The following is a 22958-nucleotide window of genomic DNA, read 5'->3' on the forward strand; positions in this document are numbered from 1 at the left end:
GTTTGCATTAAAAAAATATCAGCGAGGAGAAATAAATTGGGGGAATTTATCCAGGAAGTTTTAAGGGAATAAAGTGGTTAATGAACTCTTCGAGGAAATATATACTAATCAATGTTTATGTAATGAGTAGTCATGTAGTCGAGTATTTACGATTATATCTGATTCATTGTTCTCGGTAGAGTGGAATTCTAGATTGGAGCATTGACATGCGCACAATTAATTCAGCCATGAGCAAATTTACTGACTCAGGCAAATCAGGGGTTTATTGGCTATTGCAAATCCACGATTGTCATTTACCGGAAAGATGATATTTTGAAAATATCAAGAGAAAATTCCTGATGACCAGCAAGGGACAATTTTTTTATTGTAATGGAGACAATTAATTAATTTCATTAATATTTGGAGTGGAATTTCTTGATGGAGTATGTCGAGTTCATGAGGGGATTATTGGTACATCAAGTTTGTTGGAGACGAGTGAACCAAGAGAGCTGTTACTGAGAAAAAAAACTGGGATTCTTCATTTTTTTTTCTGTCTTATTGCACTTTTTTTGGTTTATTGTTCCCGAGTCATTTCTGCCCTGTGGCTATTGTTGCCGGCAAGTATTGTACTTCTGTAATACTCCCATGTATATTTTTCTTTCATTTCTGGAATCTCCCCGGAGCCCTAAAGCGAGTTTACACGTACGTGGATTAAAGGGGATGATGTCGTCCCTTCACACGAGAGATGAAATTACTTTTGTCAATTAATTCTAGATCTCCTCAGAGGGGAAAATTAAATGGTCAAGAGATTTTAGATTTCATTAGTACTAGTTTTTTTTTTTTATTGTGCAGTTGCTGTTGGGACGCGTATGCATTTGGTGGAATAATTTTTGAAGAAATCTTGGGGTTTTCCTTTTATTTTGGAGTGCGAATCCCTGGGAATTGATCTTTTAGAGTGACAACGGAGGGATTACCACTGTGAAAAATAACGATCGTAAAACAGGGCATTGATAACGTCCCACAGGTTAAATATCGCTGAGGCTTTGGCCTTATTGGAGAAGTTGGTCGTTAGGACGGGGAATTTATTTTGAAAAGAAAATTCGGGGAATATTCGGGTACTGGAAGCTCGTTATTATCGAATATTTTCAGACGCGGAAAATTGCATGTGGAAATAAAAAAAAAAGAGATATTATCTCTTTTTGATATCATTTTTCTATTGAGAGATATTTAACTTTGAGAATTATCAACAATTTGCTGAAAAAATTTTTCGCGAAAAAGTGAGAAACACGCGCGGGCGACATACCTCAAAATCGAGGGGAGATACCGAAATTTTCATGGATACCTTTTTTACAGCCCTGACCCCCCTCCACAAAAATCATATCTTTTAAAATTTCGCTATCTCCCCCCAATCCCGAGATATTCCCCAAAAACTGGCACCGCGAAAACCCAATTCTCCATTATTCAAAAAAACCGCGATTATCAATTCCAAAATTCTCAAATTCCTTCATTTCTCGAGATGAATAAAAAATTGAAGAATATTTCAAGTGGAATTGAAATGAAAAATAGTTGGATTAAAAATTCTGGTGACGGTAGAACCGAAATTGAAAGAAATTTCAAAAGGAAGATGTTTTAAGCGGAGACTTATTGAAGTGTATGTCAAAGCCATTGGCCCACGGTATATTGGAGAGATAAAGAGAGGAATAGCTTCGAGTATGTGTAGGTAAATATGTATGCTAACGAGAAGGGAAATCCTCTACAACACATCGGAGGTACACCAAAGCCAGATCCAATATATTGCGCTACGTGACTGAAAAGCCCTATTGATGTTACGTATAATATTTCAGAGGGCCATTGTAAAAGCTTTCCAATCGATTGCTATCACTCGTCATTTATTGTTTTGTCTATTTTTTAAACTCCATTATTACCCCCTACCCCGTCTGCCCAGTATAAAAATTATTATTTAACCCAGCGACTAGAAATATTTCATTGAAAATTTATTGTTAAATTTTTTCCAAACGTGTCATCGCAATGTATAAAGTTTTGGACAATTTAAGGATACCTCGCGGTGGGTTAGACGTACGCTTTATCAACGTTGTAATGAGCTGTCGGCATTATTGCCAGTGTCTCATGGTATAACTTTGGTAAAGCTGACGCGGCGGTTCTAATAAAATGATCTACGAACATTTGAGCCAGTTTACGCCTCACTGCCAGTAATGGTTCACTCGCTATTTCAATTAAAAATTCTAAACAATAAAAATAAATGAGAAACCACCAGCAACAACAAAACAATTCAATTCCCACATGAATTACTCCACAATTATCAATTGATCAATTAATTAATTGAACTCATTATTCTATAATTATCAGATAAGATGACAATTACGTTTGAGTTATCCCTCAATGAATAAATTAATCAATTAATTAATCAATTGATGAAGGATTGGAGTTGTTTTGGAGTAATGATTTTGCGGGTGGATGAAAAACGAATTGGAAATCGGTGATTTTTTTCCTGTTGGCGTTATGAGACGTGCGGCGGGTGAATGTCTATTTTTCAAAGTGACAAGAGGTACAAATTCAATTGACAATGGAACGCGACACGCATATGGGCGTGGAGATGTATAACTACATCGGTTAACAACGTTTTCTCGTTGCACAGAGCGTCGAGTAGCATCGGGTAATTCGATTTTCGGTTTAGTCAGAGGGAGAGGACAAATGGGCCCTGTATTGTAGGTGTTCCGATAATACGACGGTCGACAGCGGTGATAGAATTTTACATCTACACCCCCAACGGTAGTCGATATATCGATATCATCGAATAGGGAAAATAAATCTGGTGAAAACACACGGATTACGTCATAGTCATTTCCTCAACTTATCAACTTCCCATCGAAGCTTTCCCTGAACGAAAACTAAAGGAAAATGTGGAAAAAATGTTAACCACCTATAAATAATAATTCTAAAGATTTTTCCAAATCCAAACAAAAAGGAAAACTTATTTTTTCCATTTTTCTTCAATCAATTCCGCCAATTCAATTTTTAATTATAATTTTTTTTTGTTTTCCATGTTTTACCGCAGAGAAATTACTGAACGTGTCTCATTATTTTTTTTTTTATAAAACTTGAGGGTGAATGTTGTTTAAATATTTTCCTGTGAAGTGAGTTAGAAATTTCGGTGGGGATTTGCCGCTGGTTTTATTTCTCATAGATTTTTAGGGAAATTTAAAATGGTTGAGAGAATTTGAAGAGAACTCGGATTAAACACTCGTCTCTGTTTAAAAGCTGGGATTTTGTTTATTTTTCTCCGTATACTTTGTGAAATTCAGTGAATGGAACACTTGGATAACAAAATTGTTGACTCTGCTCCCTAACCCACTTTATTCATCATTTATTCCTATCCCATTTCCTCATATGATTCAAGTTTTTTTGAACACCGGATAAACCACTAGCTTATGACCGCTCCAGGAAAGTCTCATTATTGTCGTCTCTCTTGTTCGATGCCTTCGTAAACTCGTTTCTTCGTATTAACATTTTATTTTTTTTTCCTCATCTACTTCTCTCTAAAGGTGGGTCAAAACCCGGGGTCAGACTGCGACTTCACAGAAAAAAAATTGAAATATGCTAAGTCTCGCTGAATATTCCTCTCGATCTTTTCCCGAATCAGGAGAATATATATTCCATTTACTCTATTCAGTTATCGGGCTTTTATCTCGAGTAATTCCTCATTATTTTAATAATCGCGAGTGGTAATTAAATTGCGCGATCAAGCTCTCGATAATTCATTCAGAGACTAGTGCATTTGGAATTTGTCTTGAAAAATCAAATATAACCCAAAAATCAATAAAATAATTAATATTTCAATTCAAGTCTTCGTGGAATTCATGAATAATTAAAATATTCTAATTATGAGATTAATAATTGAATCAATCAATATGAAATTCTCACTAGTTTATCATTGAAATTCTCTAAAATTTTACGTTCATTAAATATTTATATAGAATATCGCAAATTGGCGGAATTTATTTGAAAAAATGTATAAAATATTCGTCTCGCAATTGTTTATAAATTTTTTAATGGATTTGTGGAAATATATGTAATTGTCCTTTGGACAGACCTTTACGGATTTTTTCATGTGAATGAACGTTTCCCCTCGAAACCAAAACAATCATTCAGTATTATTTTTTATTTTATTATTACTCTGTCCCTGACAAAACTACGAATTCGATCAAATATTTGCGCCTCGGTGGACATTCAAATGCGGATAATTAATTATCGGTGATTAAAAGCACACGAGTGGAAAGTACACCGCGTTGAATTCGAAAATCCACAGATATGAATTTAAAAAAAAACATGTCCACGAAATTATACCCACACGAATAATTAATATTCCCACCCAAAATTTATCCATCAATTTACCAACAAATTGTCTGCCATTTTCCAATCTGCAATTTCCCCCTGCATGTTCCAGGAATGAAAATTGATACAAAATAATTAAATCGTAACGGAAATAAATAATAAATAACGAATCGATGGTTCAACATATTTTTGGCGAACGGAAAATCTTCAAAATTTCAAAACGATATTTCGTCCTGGGAAATGCGGAAAATCTAGGAGCACTCGATGTCTAGTTTTGAAACTTTCCTCTCGAGAAACGACCGATGGATTTATATATATGTACAGGGACATATGCAAATGGAGAAATAGAAATGAAAAGAAGATTCTCCATCGACATGCATTTTCTCTTGAAAGACAAGCCTCAGCGCTGAATCGACGATTGGAATTAAATTTGCAATCAAATAGAAGAAGATATTGATTCAATTTTCACCGGTTAAGACGGAAACTTCCTTTTAGAATAATTTCCATCATTGATTGAAAATGGTAATTACAAGTAACAAAAAATAAAAACTCGAATCTTCCCTTTCAAAATCTTCGCAAAATCATTTCCTTCAAAAAAAAAATCAAACAATTATTATTAATCCATTACTCTTAATACCTCAATAATAATTAATAATAATGATAATTATCAGAAGATCCTGTTCGTCACCGTGGGATAAAAATTGATTTTTAAAATAAAACGAGAAGATGAAGAGCGAAATTATTTTTCAAATAATTATCATCAAATGGATTTTCTAGGATATCTTGAATTTTTTATTGTCATTTCTTGCAACAGCCCTATCTATATCATATCTAACGTGGGACCTGGGGAATGCAATTTCCGCATGTGCAGGACCCAAGGAATTTGGCAGGACGTCCACCACCGATGCAATTCCACCGATAAAACCACTGAGAATATCACCACTTCTTCGTACCCTTCATTCTTTATCCCCAGACTTATATCCAGCTCAACCTTTGAAACGAAAACTCCAAAGACTTTTTTTCAACTCAACCCCATTCGATTGCACACCGAGTAAATCTCACCGGATCCATTGACTTTGTAGCGCAAATTCGCTTTTCATTTTATTTACAGGACACGACATCAATTCAACTCAGTGCTTATTCAACAAATTCATTACTTGATTAATTATATTCTCAAACCGGAAATAAAATTTAAAATTTCGTTCAATTACTGTGAATTTTAAAAATAATCAAGAAAATCCAAACGAAATGATAACTTCTCTCAATTTTCAATTCATTCAAATTCAAATTCAAATTCAAATTCAAATTCAAATTAATTAATGATAATAATTATTATTATCACTTAAGATTCGAATGAGAAATTTCTTGGATTCAATTAAAATTTTCATGTGTTCTGGATATTTTTAATTGAACAAAAGTAATTGAATCGATAATTGGTGATTGATTGATAAAAAAAGGGAGCAGTCTTGTGAGATTATTTGGTAAACCTCGAGTAACTCAAATAAACCCACATGGAGTCAGCATTATGTACATATCGGAAGTGTTATCCTCGAATCGTACGTTCCTAGTTCCAAGGGGCTTCCTAGGTATATACACTTTTGTGGTTAACAGCAAGTGAATTCACCGAAATCGGTGGTGATCAAAGTTCGTGCAGGTTGAGAGTTCGGTCAACCGGAAGCTCTCGATTTATAGTTAGAGCCCGTAACGAGTGAATTTAGTGAAAGCCGAGAGTGCAAATTCCGGAGAAATAGTTTATCCCAAAGAATAATTCACAATGATTCCGTCAACACCGGCTTTTCCGTCCGCAAAAAAAAAAAATGTCCACGATTCCATTGAGAAATATGTAAATGTATGTCAAATGAAACAATAACTTTAATTATTGTTATATATAATAATCACTCGACTCCAAGTTTTCATTTCAACCTGTGATATTGACAAGTTGACTAGTTGACAAGTTTCAACGACAAAATGAAAAGTTCTCTCTCATGTACTTTGAAAATAGTTCCAAGTCTTGATTATTGCTGAAACTTCATACCATCGAGATGAAATAACGAGAGAATTTCGAGTAACCGCTGGTTAAAAGTGTCCAACAAAATTCGATTGAACTGAAGATTGAATTTCTAGATTTTGACAGTCAAAATGAATTTTCAAGAGAGAGTAGAGAACCCCGATAGAAGGTTAAGAATTCAATCTTCCCGCTGGGCAAACATTTTTCCCATCTTCACGATTGAATTCTCATCGATCGAAACTAGCTAAATTGATTGTTCCACCATCCAAAGTAACCATAACTCTCAATAAATTAATTCCACGACTAACCGCAACTATTAAAATAGCAATAAAAATAAAAACATCTTCTCTAAAATCTGGGCTACAAAGCGCGTTAGATTATGCACCAGTGATGCATAAATTGCATGCGAAACGAGTATCGCGCCTCGTTGCCCGCGAATTTACAAAATTGCATTCTCACCGTACGACATAACACGACACAAACATAAAGTACTTGAAGAGATATCTACACTCTATTCGGGGTACTGTGTATTCAACCAAATATTCCCAGAGGATTCTCTCACTTCCGCTATTTCTATCCAACCACTCGGTATCAGAGTCTCTATTTTTTTTCGTTACACGTGTCCAATCAGAAACTCAATACACATTTTTATTTTAAATACTCCATTCAATATCAATTAATGACAAAATATCATTTCATTTGAGAATCACCGGTGGGACGACCTCCAAATAAAATATTCATCAATATTTCGTCAATCACGGAATACCAAACGCACCATTTAATTATTCATGTGAATTCCAGAGAATCACCATATAAAGAATAATAAACAATAATAAACAATAATAATAATAACAGTTGTACGAGAAAAAAAAATTGTTTTACGAATTGATTGGGATGGAGTTTTTAAATTTGTCGATTCGACCCGGAAAATTCGAAATCCCGAGATAAAAATTGAGTAAAATAAAAAAATTAATAATAAACAAACCTAAACAAATATATTTAATTCAGAATCTAGAATTCGTAATCACACAGCGTGATTATTATTGATTAATTTCACTTGTTTATCGCGTAAAAATTGATTTTGAAAATTGAGTGGAATTTTGGTCGAAGGGCTGTGCGAAATTTTGATGTGATTTAGAATGTTTATGGTCCTATCCAAACACTGATCGAAGGACAGTTAGTTAACAAGGACATCAATTGCTTGGGGTATTAGCAACATATCGAGTGTTCCAGGGCCTCGAATAGTGGGGAATAGAGGGGAATAGACGGGAATAGAGGGGAATAGGTGGTGATAGATCGCCCAAAGGATATTAAGGTACCATCACATAGTGTAGATGTAGGAGGGCCCTAGGGAGAACTAGAACGTTAACAGGGCCGCATGCTACACCATTCAACAATGTGCACTGTAATTACACGGGAAAAGGGATTTACCTAGTGCCAGTACTAGCACTAGAACTAGTGAAGATCACTCCGATATTCCTGAGACTCTACATCTTATCAGATTGACGAACGGATTATTGAATTATTGAATAATAGCTTGTGCCTAAAATTTTGAAGTTATCCCCAGTTTATTTATTTATTTTATCGAATATTAAAATTAATAAATGAGTGATTACACATGATTTTATTCAGATGAAAAAAAATGACATTTTTTTTTCATCCCCGGCTCCAGGGGTTGATTTATAATAAAACCGTTGAACCCCGGAAAAATAGTAAAAAACAATATTTGAGCGCGAAGTTCTCTTGAGAGAGGGAGACTAAGAAATTAAATAATTGAAAATTCAAATTTTCAAAGAGGACAACCAAGACGTCCTCATCCACGAGATTATTCCATTTTCCTCAGGTTCAAACGCACCCCCAACATTCACCAATAAACCCAAAAGACGAGAATTAGAATAGTGACTATATATTTTTTTCTGGTCGGTTACACAAACGATAATTCACTAGTTTCTGGTGCTCTCTTCCCACCACCACCAAGAAAACGAAAATAAGGGATTGGTGTATTCATGGAAGGGCAATGGAAGCACAGAAAATTTGCATCTACACGACGCACCACGTAATGGAATTAAAACCAGGCGGCGCTCGGTGCAATTAGCTCACCCGACTTTCAACTACATGGAATCGAAACCAACACGCATCCAGTCTATGTATTTCTATGTATATTCACCCCTAATCTAGCTCTATGCAAATTTTCATATGTACCGACAGCGGAGACAATATGTATGTGGAAACATATGATGGACTTACAACTCAATGGACAGAATATGCATTTCGATGATTGACAAGACTAACGAACCGTACGACTTACGCCCTCTGAAAAGTCATTAATTCCATCAAAATTTAAATAAATTATTCCCTCGAATAAATTCACCCCATTGATGAAGAAACCTTGTCAACCAGTTGATCAATAATTCTTTGATAATTAACTCTGATTAATTGATAATTAATTGATAATTAGGCTTGACTACTTAGTAATTAATTTATTCTCACACCTCTGGGAGTAAATAGGGGCAGCCCGCATTTTTTGGAGTGTCAATTAAATAAAACTGTCTCTCCAATCAAATGCCCGATAAATCGCAAGAATTTTTCCTATCGTAAATAGTAATGATTTGTTAATTAATCTGCTAATTATCTCTCGAGACTTTGGAAACATTTTTTTTTTGAATTTCTATTCATTTTATTTTACACTTGCATTCTGATTCTGCAGTTGACTTTCACGTACTGAATTTCAGTTACTGAAAAGACGGAACTTCCGGCTTTAAAGTTGAAGGGAAATCCGATCTTGATACCTCACCCTTTTTGCGATCATGAACTCTCACAATTTTTCCACTCTTTTTTTTTTATCTCTAGACCGGGGTAGTTGTTGAAAGATAAAATCGTTGAGAACTTTTATAACGACGCGTGCATGCCCTCGAATATCTAATGCACCAGTTTTAAGAATAAAAAATCAACTCAATAATGAGAAATGTTTTTGTTTGAAAAAAATAATCACTCTCCCCGAATAATTGAACAAACGCTAATGAGCCATTGAAACCAGAGAAGATAGTATAAACCGAAATTCAAGACTCATCTCACCGTTATGGATTTCTGAAGATCATAATCTTCACCAATCGAAAATTTAATTGGATAATTAATTAACACCACCAACCGGATAAATCCATGAGCAAAATTACCAAAAAAAAATTATTCATCCACTGAGTTTTCCCCGAAAATCTCGGAACTGAGCAGAGATACTGAAATTTCATCAGATATCATTTTTCTAGATCTCGTTTATCTCTCCAAAAAATGTACCAACGAAAAAACCGCCATCTTCCTTCGTTAGTGTGATTTTATCGAAAAACTGATATCGAAAAAGTGTACTGAACCTAGTGCACCACTTCCGATGGATTTTTAAAAATTTTTTTATTAAAAAAAGGAAAAACTAGTACCTGCAATCTCGCGAGTGCAAGGTGTATTGGAATACATCAAGTATGATACATATATGTTATAAACAGTGTACATACACGATTGGAAGATGTAGTGGGAGAATAACTGCGCTTGCGAGAGTACAGAGAAGGGGATAGCGCGATAACGCCGTCGGTTTCGAGGTGCAAACCCGTAGGAGAATTCGAAAGGCCAACAGTCTCTGGCTGTATGTCGTTCAACGACATTCCCCCATCGCCATCAACCAGTCAAAAAAATTTTTATCACCACCAAAAATACCGGAAATAACGAAAATACCGTGAACCCACGAAAGAGTTACCGAAAAAATTGAAAAAATCAAGAAAAAATCCATCATGCAGCAATAAATTTTATCAATGAGGGCATTTAGTGGTAAAATTCATAACTCCCACTGGAATAATCTTATCGCACCGAGGAGCAAATAATTCAAGTGTCAGTGTGTGTATCACATGTCAAAATATCACGCACCAGATGATTTTCATTGGTTTCAATTTATTAAATCGTCTTCAGTGCTGGGTAAAACGAGTCGAGTGAACACTGGAATTCACTCAGCAGATGTCAGCGAATTTGTTTATTGCATTGATTGTTGATGTACCAGTGGAATGAGACAATTGAGTGAAAATTAAATATTGAAATAACGACTGGAAATTATCAAATCCTAACTAGATCAAATTAATCGATATCAATCGGTATCAATAAACTAGAAAATAAATAAATCAGTAATTATCATTAGAACATCCGAGAGATGCCTCAAGCTGAATTTGAATACATGAATAACCACTCAGAAATTATCCGCAACTGAAAGATTTAATTCACGTGTTTGCAGACGGTAATTATAAAATGAGAAAAAATATATGGGCCAGCGGTAATTATCATTGCAGCTGAATGATTGATGCGGCAGTTGAATTTATGGATGTTTTTTGTTAAACTGAATTTTCTGGAGGACTGGAAATATTAATAAATTATTGCGGAATAGTTAATGCTTCCGGTGTGAACTCCAACCTTCACGGAATACAGAGAATCTTTTCATAGATGAAGACATTTATTCGCCTATACATTACCACCTAGTACTCTATGAAGCAGAGATTGAAACACCGAGAAAAATCTCGAGAGAAATAATTTTCAATAATTACAGAATAATTATCCATTATAAAAATCAAATGTGAATAGATAAATATCAAAACTGTCACTCGACTGATGGATAATCGAAGAGAAATGGAGCAATTGAGTAATTATTTTCCCCGCTGGTTAAACAATCCAATAATAATATCCAGGACAATGCACAAGACGTAAATTCGACAAATGGAATTATCAAAAATATCTATTAACGTGACTAAGGGATAAACTGTTGGAAAATGGGAGTAATGAAGCTCCTATTGAGTATTACCATCGTGTGCTTACTTTGGAGTGGTTTTTCAACAATAGATGCTTCAAATACCGAGGGAATGTGCAGTTCATCCGCATGCAATTGTGATTCTTACGGGGGACTCACTTGCAATTGCGCGGATCAAGTTGAGGTATGTATTCACCAGGGCCAATGTACATTGTAAAATCACGAAGGTAAATAGAGAGAGTTTTTAAAAAATGAGAGGGAATGAACAATCGGATCGACGAAAACTGGGAAGGAAGTTGATGAATAAAAAGTCTCACTTCAGTTCAATTTTACCAATCCCCCCCCGTGTGTTTATTTTTCGTTCCAGCCATGGGCAAAACCGCACGATTCTCGTTTCTCTAATTTCTATTATTCCACCGAATCAATCACCAGTCCCCGTTGGCTTTTGATTGTTGATTTCTTACTCGTGATTGGCAATTTTCAACGTACCCCCCCAAAAAAAGCAACTCCACAATTTCCACGTTTATTCATTTCCCCACGAGCGAAAAATGAAAATATATATATATAGGGTTCGAGGAGAGTTATAGGTAGAGGTGGAGTCCGTTTATTTTCCAACATGTAATGAAGGTGAAATACAAAACTGAAGAGAAAAGAATGGCCGAGGGTTCCGTGACGCCATAAAACACAAAACCATAAAACCCGTGTCCGTAACGAAATTAAGGGATATAATAGAGTCGAGAAAAAATTCTCAGTCCAGAAATATTCTTCGTTCTGCCATAAAAAATTGGTGAGAATCGGTGGATTAATTTGAGACGAGAAAAAAGACGAATGATAATAAATAATAAATATTCTAGATGAAACACGCACCACTAATTTGTCGTCGGTATAATGATTAAAATCAACTGTAGAAATAATCACGACAGTAAATACGTTTAGCATCAAGTATTCCAATTTTTCTAATTATTCCCGAGGTCTCGCTCTCGTTTAGCAAAAATTTCATATTTCAAATAATTCTCGACGTAAAGTTGAGAATGAAAAGCCGTAAATAATCAAGATTTCTCACGACGGGACTCCCGACACGGTATATTGTATACGCAAACCCATGTACATAACAAAACAATGGAAAAGTCTAGTTACGCCGGAGGAAATTGTTCCCCATGAATCCTTTATGGATCGTAAAACGTGCGTTTCACTCCGCCATTTCTAATCGCGACAATGATTAGTCGTCACAGCTGATATAAAATCCCGAATAATAATTAATCCCAAAGCCTCGACATCTCCCCCGACAATAATTCAAATGCCCAATAAAATCAGAGAATGGAGTGGAATAAAAAAAAAATGGAGAATATAAGAGGGCATTCAGGTGCAAAAAGGTTTTCCCGAGAGCTCGAGGAAGCGGTAGAGTTAAGAAAATGCTTGGGCAATAATATTCAGATTCCTCTAATAAAAGAAAAAAATATATATATTCAAATTCCGGACGTGAGAGAGCCAGCGAGATATTTATTGCATCGCCTTCGGGTACGTGCCCCCAGGACTTCTCCTGACCCTTTATTCTTCTCGATCCATTACAAAACCTGCCACCGAGGCCCTCAGAAAAATCACCTCCACCCATTTTTCTCTCCATCCATCCATTCATCCATTAATTCTCAATATTTTAACACCACCTCAACGCACAAGAAAGAAATTCAAAAAAATCAGATATTGATAACAAGATTGACGGAATGCGGACGCACTGACACATTACGTGATCATTTGATGTTCCACAAAGTCTACATGAGTCATTGTCAACTCCTAGTGCCTTTATCTACAGTGATATAATGATATAGTCACCAATTAATGCTATCGTATTATTTCAGGAGTTAATTCTAACGTCAGATGGTGATCATCCCCTGAGCTCATTCACCCACTGGATAATAATTCGCAATTGTCCATCAGTAATTCTTATGAATTCGAGTCTAACGAGAATGAGTAATTTACGATCCATTGAATTCATCGACATTAACAACCTGACATTATTCACCGAGAGTTTTGAACTATCACCCAAGACAATGCGCACCAGTGTAACCATCAGATCATCCAACATTCAGGTACTCCCCAGTTACACATTTCGCGGTGATATGGAGGCGATAAGCTTCGAAAATGTTCAAATTAATCTCATCAATGCCTTTGCATTCACCAATCTCGCTGGCACTGAAACCCTCAGACTAGAGGACTGCACATTCGATATAATAGAGGAGCAGGCATTTAAGAAATTTGATGTCAACTATCTTCACATAATACGAGGTACACTTGGATCAGAAGTACCGAGCAGAGCTATTAATGATCTTGAAGTACTAACGACATTTCGACTCGATGGCGTTAAAATGGGCATCGTCAAGAGTTCAGCATTTGTTATTAAAAAACCGAAAACCGTGTCAATTCAGAATTGCGTTATAGAGAGTTTAGAGGCTGAGGCGTTTGATATCGCAGCAACTGGTGGAGTTCATATTAAGAACAATACATTTAAAAATTTAGTGACGGGATCTTTCCTGGGTATACGAGCTGATCGTGGAAATAATGGAATCAAGTCTGAATCGTATTACGATATTACTTTTACCAATAATACGTTGAATAACTTTGAGGAGGGATCCGTTATGTTTAATCGAGATGATTTTCAACCGATTATCGACAATGTAATCATCAATCGTACCTGTGATTGTACTTATTTGAAAACGTGGATGAATAATATTCTTAATTACACTATTTATCCTCGATTTTACCGTTCGCTGTCGACCAGAGCTGTACGAAAAATGAATTTTGATGCGATTGAGGAGAGAACATTTATGTGTATCGACGATTCAACAAATTATCTGAGATTCGATGAATTTGAAGCGACAAATTGCACACTCAGCAGCTCTATAATGTACCTTCTACTGGCTGCTGTCGGTCTGATTGTCATTTTGGCATTTGTAATTGGTATAATAATTTGGTACTGCAGAGAAAATGGAGGACAAGATAGATGGATGAGTGTGCCAACGAGTGCACCGGATGTTGTGTCTCAGAAAAATGGAGTTATCGGTAGAAATGGTAGCACTCAAAGTGCACCAGTTGACAGTAGAATTACCATGGTTGTTCCCGATGGTAGACTATACCGAGAGACTGAATTTCACGTTATCGTGGAAAAAGCTGAGCCACTCACTACCGAATTGTAACCAGAGCCATCGCGCTCATCAGTTTCCACCAGAAATCCACGAGAGATCATCGACGAGCGCGAATTTCGAGTGTACAAATTGTGAAGTGATAATGATTCCAACAAACACTCAATCAGTGAATATGAAAAACATTTCTAGTATTAAACCAAACGAGGAGAGCCTCTCCATACTCATATGTGTCATAAAAAAACTAAATAGATCAATATCAAAATTAAACGACTCTAGTTTTATTCCGAGTGACGTAGTGCCTAGTTGCTCTTCTTTTTATACTTGTAAAGAAAGAAAATAATTGATTGTAAGAGTGAGTCGAAAAATCTACTCGGCAATAGTGCCATAATAACGAGAGAATGAGAGAAAAATTGCATATCAGAATGGGAATATCTCAAAACTAAGTGGAAATATGAGAGAGAAAAAAACCTCGACCTCATTTCCGACGTAACGTGTCACGTGAGAATAATTATAATCGCTATGCCAATCGCTCGATACCAATTAACACTTTTCGAATGATAAATAAATAATTGTTGAATTGATACTAGCTGCAAAATTGTTTAGTCGTAATTATCGTAAGAATGCGATATCACCCGATCCTATTATCATCTACCTGCTCATCAAACCGTCCAATAAAAATATTTCAATTCCCCACCGAGAGACGCGCCAGTTAAATTGCACGCTGATTTTTCAATATTAACTTAAACAATTCCGTACAACTGTACAGCAGTTGTCGAGAGTTGGTCGAGGGCTCTCGACACGTCAAATTGTCGATACGTCGGCATTTGACAACCGGCGATGCTCACAATGACTGATAACGAAGGTATGAATATTGAATATTTCAAACTCACCTAAACGGCAAAACTCCATCGAGTGCTTGAGAGATTGACAGCGACGACGAGAGCGCAAATCCCCGCCCCAGGAGTGACGAATGCATGGAGAATATTCTACTGGCGGTGTCCTGAGCTATTTTCAAATTCTCCTCGATCTCCTCAACTGCTCATAACGAAAAAACAATTCATTCAAATAAATCCATCATAATGAACAAATAATGGAAATAAATGGTCAATACTCACTGGATATCGTGGGAAGAGTGAGATTTTTTTTCATAAGACTAGCAGCACATGCACCACCGAGAAAGGCAAGCTCGATTTCCAAATTTTTCATGCCATTTCCAGCGGATAGCCAGTCGTATCCAACAACGAGACACTTGAATCCATATGTGACCGCTATATCATCTTTCATATAATCCGATGCTGTTTCCAGTGAGAAAATCACTTCATTTCCTGGAAGTACTACAGCAGTCTGAGGCCACTGACTTGGAATATTACTCATTTTATGTAAAACTGGTATATTAAATGTATCATCTTCCTTATCTGGTGTACGGCAAGTGGTTATATTAGGAATGTAAAGCTGTAGGTAGTCCTCGGGTTGACATGTACCACACTCTGGTGTAAATTCGAGAGTTATCCATTTAACAGTACTGGGAAATGCAACTTTGTACGATGAAACACTAGCCGGTTTGTATGGATGCTCGCTCTCGATCCATGTATAATGATGACTAGTAGTTACAGGAATTGAATTATTGTGATTGCTATTCGGTGTATCCTGAATGTCCTGTGACACCTGCGATCCACCCATGGCATTAAGCAAATTCAATCCAGCAACGTGCGGCAGCATCTCCTGAATCAACGTCAAAAGTTGAACACCACTTCGTGGATCTGATGTTGCTAGAGGACTTATGTGTGCCATAACCAGAGGTAGAAGTGTCGTGACAAAAGTAGCATTACCAAGAATTTGAGCTGTTGTCATGTCCTCAGCGCGATCTCTAGCCAGTGATAAAATTTCATTGGCACGATGAATAATCGTCGTTGTCATTGACAGTGTGCATTTTCTCGCTTGCATTTCACCAATGGCTTTGCTAGTCTGTGGGCTCTCACAATCTTGAGGATTAGCATAATACAATATGTGAGGAATTTGACCTCTCGCTTGTGTCGTGCCGTTAAAACTCAGAGAGCAAACGGAAAATGTAAAATTAGTACCATCTGGTCCTCTCACAATACTCAATCCACAATCACCATTGCTCGTACGTCCACCATGATTTCTCAATCTTATCGCGTACTTAACGCTCTCCTTTATTGGCACTGGCTTGCTGAACTTGAGTTCAACGATATCATTGATGCAGTCATCGGGTCCAAATGCACCGCGTGTAAAATCCAAACTGCTCCATCTCTGGGTGTGAGACGGCTCATTTCCAGTGTTGTTCAAATCATCCAACAGTTCCAACTCGTAATTGTAAACACCAACACCACCATAAATACCGATTCCACCGATGACTATTCCAGGTCTATCAACGGAGAAACATATGGCATCAGGGGATCCATTACCTGTGTTCCAAGTTCTCAATTGATTTGTCCTTGTAAATCTCGATGGTGTCGTGTACATAAATCTTCCACAAGCCGCTTGAATTTCGTCCTCATTACCACTAGATTGGGCTGCCAATTCCGCGATAACACGTGCCAATAAATAGCAACAGTGCAATCCTAGATTAGCCAGTGAATGGCATTTTTCACGGAGGAGTGATTTTTTAACTGGTATGAGAATTAAATCGAGTAGTCGATCAAGAACTTGACGAAATGACCAGTTGAATATTTCACGACCAGTTGATTCAATCTGCGATTTGTAACTCATCTGCTCAACGAGAATTGGATAATTGTGGGTTTCAGTGGAGTTCATCATTGGTAATCCGGCATTATCTGATGGACTCAATTGTCTTTTTATGCCATCGCTGCTATCCATGACATTATTTAAAATGGGAAATGTAGATCTGAGACGTACCATGGAGTTGCAAAGTGACGCAAGCACTGCTGATAGCAAGCGATCCTTACTCGTTGTACCCTGATCCTTATCGATGTCTGACAAAAGCTCGCAAAGTGATGTCCACTTTAAATAGGCAGTCGGATAAAATGCATGATAGCAAGCAACAAATGTCTTGTGACACTCGTCGAGTATCAACTCAATCATTCTACACCCGTTATCATTTTTGTTATCATTTTTCTTAATAGTCTTCCCCTTGGATGATGATTTCAATGAATTCGTTGGCACCGGATCAGACAAAATTTGACGGAGTAACGCACGAACTTCACCAATTGACTCAGCCAATCTGACTGATTCCGGTGGTGTTTTTTTCATCGGTTGAATTGGATAAATTTCGTTAGTATAAGTTCTTAATAATCTAAGACTTGCCTCACTGATGTACACGAGATGATCCATCTCCAGGACAGAATGATGACTAGTTACTCGGTGGACTGTATCCGAGAGATTGGCCTTGAGAGTATTCCAGCTCCATTGTAAAAGTGAAATGAGTGATTGAAAGCAGTCCTTGGTTACCATTCTGCTGAATTCTCTTCTGAGAATATAGACAGGTTCTGTTTGGTCCCTGGGTCGATTTGGTGATTGATTCTCGGGTGTGATAACACGATACAGCAATTGGGGTATTTGTCCGGCATTAACGTCAGTTCCATTATTCGATTTTTTCGATGATTTGAAGTAAAACATCACTTGATCCTCAGCAGTGACCATAGCCTGTCCACCAGAGCCACAATCACTCGATGGTCCACTGACTCTTGCCCAAGCAACGTACCACCTATTGGCCTGTAATTGCACAGGTTCTTCAAATAATATTGAATACTTCTGCCGTGGCTCGCACTCGTAAGGTATCTCTTCAGTTTCACCGAGTAATTCACCATCATTTTCTTGATCACCACCGTCAATACCAATATCAAATAATCGTATCTTGGCTGTGTATTCACCACGACCACCAAAAAGTCCATAACCCCCCAGCAATATATCGGTATCAGCCATGAATCTGATAGCCTCGATGGAATGACCAGAGTATCCCCATCCACCTCCATGATTTTCAAATCTCGATACTGTCACGTAATCCTCACGGCTGTAAACTTTGTCCTGATTCGACTGATTTGTCTCGTTCTCTTCGATCACCATTAGTCTTTCGTCCTGTGCCTGAGTGAGGGTGTCAAGGCATCCCAAGAGGTGCATAGCAGCTTGTGTTCTGCTGACAAAGCACATAGGAATCACTGGAAGAGAGAGGCCTGGACTCAAAATAGATGCATCAAGACTTGGAATTCTCCTGGCTTCGGTCGATATGACATTATGGGGACTCAATTCACTCGTGGAATTATTGAAACTCCAGATGACATTGTAGAGAGAATCTAAACACACTGCGCACTCATTGAAATCCACTTGATCATTTCCAGTGAAGCTGTTGCAGCTGCCATCGCGTTTATTGATCACCAAACACTTGAAGGTATTTGAGTGCTCGTGTTGATGGGGAATCAGTAAAATACAGCTCTTATTCGCTAATACTGTGCTCTTGTTGAGACTGATTGAATTAATCTCATCGACTTTGACGTAAGTTTGATCACCAGCTGCACCGATCCAAGTAGCACGTCTTCCCCATCTTGGGCCAATATTCGGGACAACATTTGGAAAGCTGTGCCAGGGCTGTGATCTATCTGATCTATGCGACACTGAATTTGATTCACCATTTTGTCCACTCCACCAATTCATACCCAATTGGCCTTTTTGATAAGCACCAAATGTGTAAACTTCACCTCTCGAGGTGAGTACAACAGTGTGATTACTCCCAGCGACTACCTGAGTTGCTGCTGTTGGTATTTTAACCTGCACTGGCCCAGCGTGAGCCACTAAATCCCCAACACCGAGCTGCCCATACATATTGTTACCAAAACTCCACACCTGGCCATTCTGCAGAAGGACAACGGTGTGATGAAGTCCACACGTCACTTGAACAATTGCACTATCACTTGGAATCGGTACTCTCGCTGGTGGTATACTGGCTATTCTCGTGGCATCACCTCGTTCAGCATCACTCCCTCCAACTGCCTCCTCTCCGAGGAGACTACTTAAAGGCACTTTACCAGGAGCCGCTTTACCAGCTGCACCAACACTTGAACCAACTGAAATACCAAACGATTCCCTCGGTTTTTTAATGACTAGTTCTCATGTAGGGGCACATGAGAAAAATTATTACATGAATAATATCTATGAGTCTAACAAATATAAACAAAAATAAGCCACTTCACGAGATCTTTGAACTAATAAATTCCTATTATAACCATATATTTTATTATTGGAAAAATGGTTCCGATGAAAAAAAAAAATTATGAAAATAGAGAGGAGATGAATTTACCTGATCTCTGATTATTGGATCCCTTCATCTTCATGCACCATTTAACAGTACTTGGTCCAGCCTTCATTCTCTGGCGTTGCTTTCTCTCCTCGAGTCGTCTCTTCAAGTAATCCTTGAGATTAGACCCAGACTTTCCTACATAAAGACAGATAAAACAATTAATTTTATTCAGTCATAACATATCACCTACCACCAGACCCTAGCAAGCTGATATTGTTCTTTTTCTTGCACAAATACTGATTGCGTTATGAATAAACAGTTAAACTGAGGGTTAGAGAATAAAATGTGAGAACCAGCCGGCACGGGTGGCTGGTAGGACTTGGTCTACCTTCAAATAATATGTGCAATCTCATCATGCCTATATCTCCAGCACCGGATGGTCCAAAAACAGCCATATCACCGCCATTGTCACAATTTTCCCTGGCACAGATTCTACAACAACCGCATTCAGCACAGCCGCTATCCCCTACGCCACAGCCACATTCCCTAAGATAATACCAATGAATATCATAAAAACCATTCACTCAATAGAGATATTATTAAAGAAATATAAAAATAATATTGAATAATACATATTAAATTATTCAAAAATATTATTTAATGTTCTTTAATAATAATAATGAAAGAGTAATTGTATTAATGCTCACTGTCCAGGCCTCTTTGGATTACGATTCGGTAGAATACTACTGAGGCATGATATACCAAAACCAGTGCATTCTCGACAAATAGTGCAGACCATGCAAGCCCTGTGCCTCCACTGATGCTGACCAGGTGGACACATACCTCGTGCCTCCTCCCACTCTTCAACCTGTTCACCACCATCATCCTCAGCGACAATTATTTCATCCTCACCAGTGCCAGTCTCCATAGCAACAACAGTCACCTCTTTATTCATTATACTCCGAGACACCGTAAACTCCCTCCCACATTGTCCTTTATTATTTATTCCAAATGTCCAGAGGTGTCCCTTATTGGTGAGTACAGCAGCGTGTGCCTTGCCAAGGGCGACTTTTTGTACGAATACCTCCTTGAGATCGGTAACAATACCAGTCGTGGGATCGCTGTGCAGTGTATCTTTACCAAACATGAGTAACGAGCCCTCTTTAGTGACCAGAGCTGTTGATCCATTGTTGCAGGCAGCATCAACGATGCAATGCCCCTCAGCTTTGAGCATTTTCTTTGGTTTAACTGGCTTCAAAGCTCGTCGTACTTTCGAATTATCACCATCCTCACCACGTCTTGCTGTTCCAGCGAACAAAACAGTTCCATCCTCAATGACTAGGATAACATGCTGTCCATCATGACCAGCTGCTATATTAATGACACGTGAACTCTTTCCCAGGGGAAAATCTAGCCAACGATTTGGCCTCGTATTGCTCTTCATTCCGAGGGCATTGCCTCTTCCAGTGTACAATAGTTTACCTGAGGCTGTTTTCAGTAGACTGAATTCTTTTCCAGCTGTTACCATGACTATTTCATCATCACACGTTGAATTTAATGTGTGAACTGATTGCTCCTCGTCGAATGTCGCCCAACCAAAAACATCGACGCACTTTCTTGCTAGTTTAAGAGGTAATTCTGATGTCACTGTCACTGGATTACTCAATGTATTTATCGTACGCACAACAAAACCCTCGTCCTTGCCAGCTGTTATCATTCCAAGATGTTCACCATCAGAGAACATGACTGATGAGGGCCAGTCACGACCTTCGAGAACAGCAATACCTCTCACTGCCAGAGTCTCAACATCCAGCTCCAATAATTCACACTGCTTTCTCGGTGAGCACTTGAAGTACAGAGAATTATTGGCATACCCCAGCCATCCAATTTCACTGGGATAAAAATCAGGTTTGTGCCCATACAGCTGCCCACCAACAGTACCACCATATCCACTACCAATTTTCAATAATCCACAATTGGTGTGGAGATACAGGTACTTTCCATCACTGACAAAACTCCTCCCATTCAACGTAACATTACCCATATCACTGGGTAAAGTAACCTTGAATGTGTAAATTCTCGAGGTCTTTGGAACACCACAGGTTATCCAATCGGGTCTCGTTAGTTTTCCTAATAAAACAGCCTCGACACTCCTCTGAAGAGATGTCAGAACACATGGCATTTGAATATTCTGAATGGCTAATGCCTTTGGACACATGAGGAGAGCAGCAATGGCAGCCAAAAGCCTTCCAGTATCACCTCTAACCACAACAAGACTCACAAGACAGGCACATGCCACTGCTGTCAGATGTGTTCCATCGTTGGCAACTGTTGACTCTGGACCATGGGACGTAGCAAGATCCAGCAGCAGGTCGAAGAGGGGATCGACCACATCCTCTGGTTCACACTTTAGACCTTCTGGAAGTTGTCCCTGGAGTACATCCAGCAGAGCACCGAGTGCTTTAGCACAGAGAATTGGCTCGATATTTCTACTCTCTCTCACTAGCATGAAAACACTTCTCAACCCAATGCCCACAATCTTTGGTAAACTCTGAGTCGATGATATCCTGTCCTCATCATCGCTATCACTTTCAATGGTATCACTGAGCTCCAATGGCTGGGGAGAATTGCAATTGGAAGCTCTAATTGTTTCACCGGTAATTCTACCATTTTTATCGAGCACTGTATTCCTGACACTCGAGAAAACAGCGAATGCCGATGCATTACTCGATACCTCAATCTCTGGAGGACTTGTGTAACTCAAATCCGCACTAATGTCCACTTTTTTCTTGTCTCTCTTCTTGTTTAACCGCACCTTTTTACATTTTTTCCAATCATTTCTCAACCTGCAATTCAATTAAATTAAACGCATGAGGTTACCTATGAAAATAACTCGATGAGACTTGAGATCTATTAAAAGTATATGTGTTAAGAAATTGAAGGTTATTTGTGGTTGGGAATTGTTGAAAAATAACTGTAACCATTGAATGTGAAAAATACAAAAATCACTTAACGATTCAACACTGAAGTAAACAATGCAAGGATTTCTAGGTTATAATACACATCGGAGTATTGTTTTTGTGTACCTCTGTGCCTCGGCGATGCTTTTGAATAACTCGTAAAAGTTTTTCACATAGTTTTCAGGCTCTGTCTGAAGTCGGTCGTGGTCTCCAGGCAGCATGATGCCGTCAATCACCAGAAATTATCATGAATCGTTCCGAATATTATCAGTTCATTTACCCATTTTTCAAAGTCTCTCTTTTACTCGTTATATTATTGATCGCACTCCGTCTCCGTTGGGGCACTGGGGAGGAATTCTGCGCGTTTTATGTTAACATAAACTCTCATTATTTCGCTTCCGCCAGGTGGAGCGCAGGCTTTATTTATGTCGTATTTCCAATTGGTTTTGGAACGTTTGTTTGGCGAATAATGAGGGGAGGGATAAGAATTACAGTATGGCCGCCCCGCGCTTTTATGCCCAGTTTCAAAAAT

General features: G+C 38.0%; 2 protein-coding genes across 5 annotated transcripts in view; one reads left to right on the top strand and one right to left on the bottom strand.

The window, feature by feature from the left end:
* hiw (highwire) overlaps nt 1–22952 on the bottom strand; it is a 44891-nt gene extending 21939 nt beyond the window's left edge. For 3 of the 4 annotated variants that reach the window (XM_011316931.1, XM_011316928.1, XM_011316927.1), the window contains exons 1-6: nt 22553–22952; nt 20174–22312; nt 19855–20012; nt 19527–19661; nt 15370–19293; nt 15145–15289 (exon numbers count right to left, since the gene is read on the bottom strand). In XM_011316931.1, coding sequence (XP_011315233.1) covers nt 15145–15289; nt 15370–19293; nt 19527–19661; nt 19855–20012; nt 20174–22312; nt 22553–22647 — 6596 coding nt within the window. In that variant the 5' untranslated portion in view covers nt 22648–22952. The remainder of the gene's footprint in view (nt 1–15144; nt 15290–15369; nt 19294–19526; nt 19662–19854; nt 20013–20173; nt 22313–22552) is intronic. The other variant, XM_011316929.1, reaches the window with a different exon arrangement.
* LOC105274085 (uncharacterized) lies at nt 9952–14849 on the top strand. The gene is made up of 2 exons (XM_011316925.1): nt 9952–11298; nt 12971–14849. The coding sequence occupies exons 1-2, from the start codon at nt 11137–11139 to the stop codon at nt 14303–14305; spliced, it is 1497 nt and encodes a 498-aa protein (XP_011315227.1). The 5' UTR covers nt 9952–11136; the 3' UTR covers nt 14306–14849.
* Nucleotides 22953–22958: the final 6 nt, after the last annotated feature.

The sequence above is a fragment of the Fopius arisanus genome, unplaced genomic scaffold (genome assembly GCF_000806365.1).
Source record: "Fopius arisanus strain USDA-PBARC FA_bdor unplaced genomic scaffold, ASM80636v1 scaffold00009, whole genome shotgun sequence".
NCBI classification, from domain to species: Eukaryota; Metazoa; Arthropoda; class Insecta; order Hymenoptera; family Braconidae; genus Fopius; species Fopius arisanus.